We start from the raw sequence: 9,825 nt of genomic DNA on the forward strand, positions 1-9,825 counted from the left end.
AGGAGTCGGGAACTGCCTCGCTATGGGGATTTACCAGAGGCAGAACCTTTAGTGCCACTTGCTCTCCAGTGCCAGACACAAGCCACGACAGGGACGAGGCACAGGAGAAAGGAGGAGGATCCTTGTCTTCAGGTTCCGCAAGGAACACCTTAGTCCAGGTGAAGAGAACAGGATGAGAAGCCCCTAGCTGTACTGCCCAAGGGGTTTTGTACACATACAAGTCATGGGGTGGATGCAAACAATGAACCAATAGGGAATCCTCAGGAGAGGAGTGAGGGGATTACATCAAGTGTCTGGGGCCAATTGGGGTAGGAGGGTAGAGAGGATGGGTCACAAGGGCCAATGGGGCTTCCAGGGGTAGGGGAATTCCAAAGGGGTGTTGCAGTCAGGGATTGGCCCAAAGGTTCAGGAACCAAGGGGCTGGGTTGCCTTGACAGGCAGGGAAAGAGCTGGAACAAGGGGTGGGGAAGGGCACGAGGGACAGTTTGGAGGGAGGGTAAAACCCACAGGTGAACCAACTCAGGAAAAACATGGGGGCACAACAGAGCCCTTAAACATCACTTAAATTGGAATCAATACAATAAATTTGAACTGCAACAATCAAGAGCATCTTGAGGGATGCAGCCTGACCAGCAAGGTCAGCAGGCAAAATAAAGGTTTTGCTGAGCAATGGCCCTTTGATGAAGCAAAACATTTACAATCAGGGCAGTCCATTCATGCGGACGGGCGCACACTCTGGGGGTACAGCTAAGGCCATGAGGTCACAGCAGGGCTCAGGGGTCACAGCAGGCTGAGCTCTCAGCAGGCCCTGATGTCACAGAGGTGCCAGAGGTGCCAGAGCCCCGTGGTTGCACAGCAGCACAAGGAACCAGCAGTCAGTCCCTGAGCACAACTGTTGCGGCAGCAGCGGCGGTGGCAGCAGCGGTGCTGACGTTGGGACAGCGGTGTCGGGACAGCGGTGGCAGCAAGAGCTGCGGGACTGGCGGAGGACAAGGCACCATGGCCCTTGATCTGCGCCTCCTACTCCTGCTGCTCCTGGCCGTGGCCCTGCCTGCCAGGGCTGCCCAGGCTGCTCCGCTGCAAGCGCGGCGAGCAGGTGAGCCGGCAGCCTGGCTGCCCTTGCCTGGGACAGCGCTCCCTGGGAAGCGCTGGGGATGCTTTTGCCCAGGACTTTAGGGAGGGTTTCCTCTGTGGGAGGGAGAGAGACCCCACGGGCCGTGGGCTACTCCAGCCACCCCTCCAGAGATATTGCAAAGGGCCTGCAAAGAGGTTGGAGAGCGACCAGGAGCCAGTCCAGAGCTCCACAGGCCCCTGTGTAGCTTTGGCTATGTCCATTTGCATCTGGCTCCCACAGCCTTACCCAACACCCCTGCAGTGCCCAGTTCCCTGTGGCAGAAGGGGATCCCAGCACACCATGGAAATGGTTCTGATCTCTGCTCCCTTCTAGACTGGAATAGTGACATGGGTTTCCAGGAAGTCCTGATGAATGATGGTTTGAAGTTCCTGGAGGATGCTGGAGGCAAGTTTTCATTCTGCTTTTCCTGAGTGAATAATCAGGATCAATTCAACAAAAGCTCACTTATAAACCAGTTCCCTTAATATAATCTTAAGGTTGAAAGAATCTGGAAACCTTGCCCTGCTCCCTTCTGGAGCCTTGAGGGATCCCACGGGATCACTGTCAGTGGGAGGAAGGAGCATTTAGCTTTCAGTCTTCCTCCCGTGTGCAATGCCAGTGTGTCCTTCCGTGTGCTCTGTGCAGTCACAGAGAGGAGCAGAGAGGGAAGGGGCCGGGCCCAGGGCTGTGCCCCGGGGCTGAGCCTTGTGGGCAGCCTGAGGATCTCCTGCAGTGCCACAGGAGCTCTTCTGTCCTGCCTTTCTTTGCAGCTGAACCTGCTGGTGAAGGCCCCACATCCAGGACTGAGGCTCTGGGAGATGCTGAGGGTAGGTCAAGGCCTTTCCCCTAGGAGAGCTGCCAGCTCAGAGCCCAAAGCTGGGCCAGGGAGGCAGCGCTGCAGGTGCCAGCACAGAACCATGCACGTGTGTGCCCACACCCTGCACGATCCCCTCACCGCTCCTGCGGCTCAGTGGTGCCCGTGCAGATCAGCAGAGATGGCAGAAGCTTCTGTGGCTGTTGAGTTACAGGTGTGTCTGCAGGGAGGACTTTCATACGTCCTTTGGTGGTTATTGCTGACAAGCCCAGCTCCCATGGCAGGGGTGAGTATTGTGTCCCTGCTGACCCCACAAGTTGAGCCCTGCTTTTGTGGGTTCCATTCCTGGGAAATTGAACTATTTTTCTCTAAGTTCCTCCAAACAGGAAGATGCAAGACACAAGTGACAAGATATCCCTGGAACGATCCAAACAGACGAGGCAAGTGCTGAAGGAACTCCTGCAGACAAGACAAGGTGGGTGCATTTGCCTCATGCTTCCCCTGGGACTCAGCAGCTGGGGGCTTTGGCTGCACATCTGAACGCATGGTTCCCGGCACAGCGGGAAGGGATCCATGGCCCATTCCAAATGAGGAATGTTTCCATCTGATCCAGCTGTCTCTTTTCCATTCTCCAGAAATTAAAGGAAAGCCTATGCAGAAGGAAGCATTTCCCGGTGGAAGCAGTGGCTCCATGCCAGCCTCTGCTCCAGGAAGGGAGGTGATGCCAGGCACAGTCAAGGAAGGTAATTGCTGTGCCTCTGGGCCTGAGCCCTGCTGAGGCTTGAGCTGCCCTCTCTGCTGCTTGGCAGTGCAGGCACAGCCTGGACTAGAGCGGCACAGCCCAGGGGAATTATCCTGAGCAGGCTCAGGGCACTCGGGTACTGAGCAGTCCTGCTGGGGTCCCTCCATGGGAGACATGTCCTGAAACCTGGCAGTGACTGCATGGGGTGCCCACGGTGGGGAAAGGACAGAGGGGAAGAGCAAGGCTCCAGTGTGGCCTGAGAGGGCCTGGCTGTTTGCCCTTGGGATCTGGGGGAGCTGTCCCATCAGAAGGAGGGCAGGAGGGGACAAGGAAGGGAGGGAGAGATGGATAGCTGTGGCACTGCCTGCTGCAGTTTGCCCCAGGGCTTTTGTGAGGATTTCTTCTGTGTGTGAGGGAGAGAGCCTCGGGGCTCTGCACTGCTCAAGCCAGCCCTCCCAGGGATGTTGCTGAGGGCAGGGAAACAGTGTGGAGGGTAATCAGGAGCCAGCCCAGAGCTCCCCAGGCCCCTTTGCACCTTTGGCCATGTCCATTCACATCTGGCTCCCACGGCCTTACCCAACCGCCCTGCAGTGCCCAGTTCCCTGTGGCAGAAGTGGATCCCAGCACACTCTGTTAAATGTTCTCATCTGTGCTCCATTCTAGATGAGGTTGCTGGGAAGGCTTCTCCATCAGCTTGGATGAATAAAGTTTTGATGCCCTTGGAGCCTCCTGCGGGTATGTTCTCAGTGTGCTACTGAGCAAGAATTGCTGACAAGCGGGCAGGAACCAGGTGAAAGAAGCTGCTGTGGCTGTTGTGTTACAGATGTGTCTACAGGGAGGACTTCTCCAGCTCCTACCTTGGATGCTGTACACAAGCCCAGCTCCCATCACAGGGGTGAGTAGTGTGTCCCTGCTGACCACACAGGCTGAGCCTTGCTTTTGTGGATCCATTCCTGGGAAATGGAAATATTTTTCTCTAAGGTTCTTCGACAAGGAAGATCCTATACACAACAGATAAGATATCCGTGGAACAATCTAAACAGAGGAGGCAAGAGCTGAAGGAACTCCTGCAGACAAGACAAGGTGGGTGCATTTACCTCATGCTTTCCCTGGATCTCAGCAGCCGGGGGCTTTGGCTGCACATCTGGACACACCGTGCCTGGCGCAGTGGGAAGGGATCCATGGCAGCCTCGCTACCCCGCTGCTGCTTTCATGCCCTGCAGGGATGTTTCCCAGCCTGGCCTGGCTGCAGCTTCTGCCCAGCCTCTGTAGGAAGTTTTTTGGCATCAGCTGACAGGCAGCCCAAACTCTAACACATCCTGAGATCCCCCACAATATCCAGCCCTGCAGATTAGGAAAAGGGTGTCTGTTTGGAGGTGGAAGTGCTGCCATCATGCCACCGTAACCTGGCCATTTTCCTACTCCATAAATTTCACAAATATTACCTCTGATGCCACCGCCCAAGTAGGGAAGAGCCCCATCTGATGCAGCTGTCTCCCTTCCTTTGTCAAGAGATGGACATAGTGCTTCAGTGGAAGGTGGCATTTATTGAAGGAAGCACTCCATCTTCGGTGCCAGCCCCTGCTGCAGGAAGGAAGGCAAAGCCAGACACGGGCACAGGCACAGCAGGTAATTGCTGTGCCGGGCTCAGCCCTGGCCGGGGCTGTGTGGCATCAGCTCTTCCCCCAGGGCCTGCCCTTGCCCGGCCCGGCAGCAGCCAAAGCTGGAGGTGCCTCGGCTTCCAGGCCTCTGGAGCTGGTTCAGAGCCCCGGGGAAACGGGACTGGTGCAGCAACGTCCCTGGCGCTGCAGCTGCTGCGGAGCTGGCCCTGAGTGCCCAGAGGCCCAAGGCACAGGAGCAGCCCCGAGCGGGAGCCCTGCCGCCAGCCCAGGGCCAGAGCCAGCCCTGGCACACAATGGAAACAGTTCTCATCTTGGTTTGCTTCCAGACTGGGAGGCTGGGAAGGATTCTGCATTAGCCTGGCGCTCTGAAGTTGTGAAGCCCTCTGGGCATTCTGCAGGTATGTTCTCACTGTCCCACCAAGGCATAATGTTTGACTGTCTGGCAAGAACCAGGTGACAGAAGCTTCTGTGGCTGTTGTGTTCCAGGCGTGTCTGCAGGGACGACTTCACCAACTCCTACCTTGGATGATACAGAAAAGCCCAGCTCCCATGGCAGGGGTGAGTAGTGTGTCCCTGCTGACCCCACAGGCTGAGCCCTGCTTTTGTGGAATCCATTCCTGAGAAATGGAACTACTTTCTCTTAAGGTCCTACAACAGGAGAGACCAAAGACATGGCAGAAAAGAAATTCCAGGACCCATTAGAAATCATGTGGCAAATGCTGAAGGAATGTCTGCAGAGAAGACAAGGTGGGTGCATTTCCCTCATGCTGTCCCTGGGACTCAGCAGCCGGGGGCTTTGGCTGCACATCTGGACACGCCGTGCCCGGCACAGCAGGAAGGGATCCATGGCAGCCTCGCTGCCCCGCTGCTGCTTTCACGCCCTGCAGGGCTGTTTCCCAGCCTGGCCTGGCTGCAGCTTCTGCCCAGCCTCTGCAGGAAGGCATTTGGCATCAGCTGACAGGCAGCCCCAATTGCACCACAGGCCATGCCCACCCTCAGATCCCCTCCAAATTCCTTGTGTCCAGGCAGATCAGATGTTGGAGCTGTTTGGGGAAGGAACCAGCCTTGGGTTGTCCCAAAATCCTGGGTGTTTTCAGTTCCTTATCCATTTATTTCACAAGGGATGCTTCCTGAAGTTGTCACCTTCCCCATTGCCAGTCAGGAATGTTTCCATCTGATCCAAATGTCTCTTTTCCATTCTCCAGAAATAAAAGGAGAGCCTGTGCAGAAGGAAGCATTTGCAAGAGGAAGCAGTGGTTCCATGCCAGCCTCTGCTCCAGGAAGGGAGGCAATGCCAGGCACAGGCACGGGAGGTAATTGCTGTGCCTCTGGGCCTGAGCCCTGCTGAGGATTGAGCTGTCCTCTCTGCTGCTTGGCAGTGCGGGCACAGCCTGGACTAGAGCGGCACAGCCCAGGGGAATTATCCTGAGCAGGCTCAGGGCACTCGGGTACTGAGCAGTCCTGCTGGGGTCCCTCCATGGGAGACATGTCCTGAAACCTGGCAGCGACTGCACGGGGTGCCCACGGTGGGGAAAGGACAGAGGGGGAGAGCAAGGCTCCAGTGTGGCCTGAGAGGGCCTGGCTGTTTGCCCTTGGGATCTGGGGGAGCTGTCCCAGCAGAAGGAGGGCAGGACGGAGGGAGGGAGGGAGGGAGGGAGGGAGGGAGGGAGGGAGGGAGGGAGGGAGGGAGGGAGGGAGGGAGGGAGGGAGGGAGGGAGGGAGGGAGGGAGGGAGGGAGGGAGGGAGGGAGGGAGGGAGGGAGGGAGGGAGGGAGGGAGGGATAGCTGTGGCACTGCCTGCTGCAGTTTGCCCCAGGGCTTTAGGGAGGATTTCCTCTCTGTGTGAGGGAGAGAGCCCCAGGGCCCTGCACTGCTCAAGCCACCCCTCCCAGGGATGTTGCTGAGGTAGGGAAAGAGTGTGGAGAGTGATCAGGAGCCAGCCCAGAGCTCCCCAGGCCCCTGTGCACTTTTGGTCATGTCTATTCACATCTGGCTCCCACAGCCTTACCCAACCGCCCTGCAGTGCCCAGTTCCCTGTGGCAGAAGGGGATCCCAGAATGCCACTGATATCGTTCTGGTCTCCGCTCCCTTCTAGACTGGAATCATGACTTGGATTTTTTGGAAGCCCTGCTGGAAAATGGCTTGAAATTCCTGGATGATGCTGGAGGCTATTCCTCCGTGTGCCTTTCTTGACAGAATAATCAGTGTCAATGTGACAAGATCTCACTCATAAGCCATTTCCCTTAATATTATGTAAGGGCTGAAGTTTTCTGAGAATCTTGCCCTGCTCCCTTCTGGAGCCTTGAGGGATCCCACAGGATCACTGTCAGTGGGAGGAAGGAGCATTTAGCTTTCAATCTTCCTCCTGTGTGCAATGCCAGTGTGTCTTTCTGTGTGCTCTGTGCAGTCACAGAGAAGTGCAGAGAGGGAAGGGGCCAGGCCCGGGGCTGTGCCCCGGGGCTGAGCCTTGTGGGCAGCCTGAGGATCTCCTGCAGTGCCACAGGAGCTCTTCTGTCCTGCCTTTCTTTGCAGCTGAACCTGCTGGTGAAGGCCCCACATCCAGGACTGAGGCTCTGGGAGATGCTGAGGGTAGGTCAAGGCCTTTTCCCTAGGAGAGCTGCCAGCTCAGAGCCCAAAGCTGGGCCAGGGAGGCAGCGCTGCAGGTGCCAGCACAGAACCATGCACGTGTGTGCCCTCGCCCTGCACGATCCCCTCACCACTCCTGCGGCTCAGTGGTGCCCGTGCAGATCAGCAGAGATGGCAGAAGCTTCTGTGGCTGTTGAGTTACAGGTGTGTCTGCAGGGAGGACTTCTCCAGCTCCAGGGCTGGATGCTTGGCCCCAACCCAGCTCCCATGGCAGGCGTGAGTAGTGTGACCCTGCTGACCCCACAGGCGGAGCCCTGCTTTTGTGGGATCCATTCCTGGGAAATGGAACTACTTTCTCTTAAGGTCCTCCAAAAGGGAAGACCCAAGATACTGCAGCTAAAATGTCTCATGACTCAGGTGAATTCCTGAGACAAACACAGAAGGAAGCACCCGGAGGACAAGGTGGGTGCATTTCCCTCATGCTTCCCCTGGGACTCAGCAGCCGGGGTCTTTGGCTGCACATCTGGACACGCCGTGCCTGGCACAGCAGTAAGGGACCCGTGGCAGCCTCGCTGCCCTGCTGCTGCTTTCACACCCTGCAGGGCTGTTTCCCAGCCTGGCCTCGCTGCAATACCTCCCCAGCCTCTGCAGGATGGAATTTGGCATTCGCTGATAGGGTGCCCCAACTGTACTGTGGGCCTGAGATCCCCTGCCATTTCCCAGTCTCTGAGAAGATCAGGAGGTGCAGCTCTTTGCACAAGGGAGTGCACTGGCCCAACCCCAATTACCTGAGCTTTTACCTGTCACTTTGACAAGCATTGCCTCATGAAGATGCCACCTCCCCAATGGGGAATGTTTCCATTTGATCCAGTTGTCCCTTTTTTCCTTTTTCAAGTGATGGACCAAAAGGCTGTTCAGGAGGAGGAACACTCAGGGAGAAGCAGTGGCTCACTGGCAGCGCTAGCTGCAGGAAGGAAGGCGATGCCAGACATGGGCACAGGCACAGCAGGTAATTGCTGTGCCGGGCTCAGCCCTGGCCGGGGCTGTGTGGCATCAGCTCTTCCCCCAGGGCCTGCCCTTGCCCGGCCCGGCAGCAACCAAAGCTGGAGGCACCTCGGCTTCCAGGCCTCTGGAGCTGGTTCAGAGCCCCGGGGAAACGGGACTGGTGCAGCAACGTCCCTGGCGCTGCAGCTGCTGCGGAGCTGGCCCTGAGTGCCCAGAGGCCCAAGGCACAGGAGCAGCCCCGAGCGGGAGCCCTGCTGCCAGCCCAGGGCCAGAGACAGCCCTGGCTCCCAACTGGGCAGGGGCTGCGCTGGGTCCTGACAGGGCCTGAGCCTGTCCCCTGGGGCTGGGGGAGCTGTCACGGGGTAGGGAGGGCCAGGGCTGGCAGTGGCTGCTCAGGGATGGCTTTGGCCCGTGTTCCTGGCAGCAGCCACTGCCCAAGCAGCTGCGCTGCCCCCGGGCTCTCCTCCCGGCCTGCTGGGCTTTGTTGGCTGGCACAGCCTGTGCCAAGGGCCGGCAAGGTGCCTGCAGGCCCCAGCTCTGGGGGAAACAGAGGACGTCCTGCCCGTATCCACCGTGCTGCCAGCTCAGCAGTGCAGCACAGCACGGGCTCACGCTCCCCATCGCTCCCACAGATGCAGGCAGCACCACAAGACCTGTTCCTAATGCCCAGGATGGCCTCGGAAGGGGTTTCTGTCAGGGAACCGGCTGCTGGCTAGGGTTACTGGGAGGCATGCTTTATTTGGAGTTTGTCTTCATGATGTGCTGCATTGGAATCTGGTATTCCTGGAACAGAAAACAGTGAGTGTTTTGTGCTCTCCCCCTCAAACAGCTTCTTTTGAAAGTCTAACGTGGACAGGGAACATTCCCATTGAGGCTGCAGTGGAGTTGTGGCCAGTCCATGATTGTCCAAATAACTCTGCTGAGGGTTCTGCTGCTGCCCAGTGCTTCCATTGGCCTCTCAATTGCTGGGCCTTGTTCTGGGGGCCCCGCTGGGGCTGCAGCCAGTGCTGGCTCCCACTGAGGCTGCCTGGCCAAGAGCAGCCCCAGGGGCACGGGGCAGAGGCAGAGGGAGGTGGGGAGGAGAAAGAGCAGGGCCGAGATTGCCCTTGAAAGGCAGAGGCGCTCTGGGGCCCGCTCCTGGCCAGGGACCCTGCCCAGAGCCGTGCCCTGCTGGCCGGGGCCTTGAGGGGCAGCTGTCCAGCTGGGCCCAGCTGTGCCAGCAGCTCCAGCCGTGCTGGGGAGCCTTGCCAGCTCTGGGCCCTGCTGTGCACGAGGGTCCCTGTGTGCCACTGGCAGCTGGGGCCTCAGCCACCTCCTCTCTGCACAGGAGCACCTCTGGACAGCAGTTGGAAGACGGTGGCTGCACCTCACACCCAGACAGCGTGAGCAGCTCCTCCAGCAGCAGGAACGGCCTGGACAGCCCTCTCAAGTGTTCTGTGAAGAGGACCCCAGAACAACCGTCTACGAGGAAGCCTCTTATTGCCCCATAGATCCCACTGCCATCTGCTCTCCCCATGGGCCTCCCCAAGCTGCCTTCATCCCTTTTTTTCTCTCCATCTGTCCCATCCCAGCCAACCCGAGTTCCTCCAGAGACACCAGGACCAGCCCAGCACCTTCCAGCCCTTCCTGAGACCAACACATCCCTTCCTCTGCCCCTGAGCCCTCTGGCCTTGCCCTCTAAGAAACACTGAAGGTGACACCCCACCCCACCCTCCCCCCCCCCCCCCCCCACTTGCAGGGTAGGCAATGGCCTATTCTTCTGTTTAAATAAAGAGATGGATCCGTGTTGTGGTTTGAAATCAAAACCAGTGAGAGACTCCAAGTCAGAAATACAATTTATTAGGAAAAAGAAAAAAAAAACCAAAATACTTGCAATAATACAAAAGGAAAACCACTGACAGGGTCAGAATACAGCCTGACACCCTGCTAGTTAGGGTGGTGGA

At 57.9% G+C, this 9,825-nt stretch overlaps 1 protein-coding gene across 1 annotated transcript; it reads left to right on the top strand.

The window, feature by feature from the left end:
* Positions 1 to 1,025: 1,025 nt before the first annotated feature.
* On the top strand, positions 1,026 to 9,558 carry LOC135302255 (uncharacterized). The gene is made up of 20 exons (XM_064422662.1): positions 1,026 to 1,096; positions 1,448 to 1,519; positions 1,885 to 1,941; positions 2,155 to 2,214; positions 2,302 to 2,403; positions 2,564 to 2,671; positions 3,334 to 3,405; positions 3,494 to 3,565; positions 3,652 to 3,753; positions 4,183 to 4,299; positions 4,619 to 4,690; positions 4,779 to 4,850; positions 4,938 to 5,039; positions 5,498 to 5,605; positions 6,824 to 6,880; positions 7,082 to 7,153; positions 7,241 to 7,339; positions 7,773 to 7,886; positions 8,515 to 8,680; positions 9,210 to 9,558. Exons 2-20 carry the CDS (start codon positions 1,462 to 1,464, stop codon positions 9,370 to 9,372), a joined length of 1,773 nt encoding a protein of 590 aa, XP_064278732.1. The 5' UTR covers positions 1,026 to 1,096; positions 1,448 to 1,461; the 3' UTR covers positions 9,373 to 9,558.
* The last annotated feature ends 267 nt before the right edge of the window (positions 9,559 to 9,825 follow it).

This window comes from Passer domesticus, chromosome 6, assembly GCF_036417665.1.
Source record: "Passer domesticus isolate bPasDom1 chromosome 6, bPasDom1.hap1, whole genome shotgun sequence".
In the NCBI taxonomy this organism is placed as follows: domain Eukaryota; kingdom Metazoa; phylum Chordata; class Aves; order Passeriformes; family Passeridae; genus Passer; species Passer domesticus.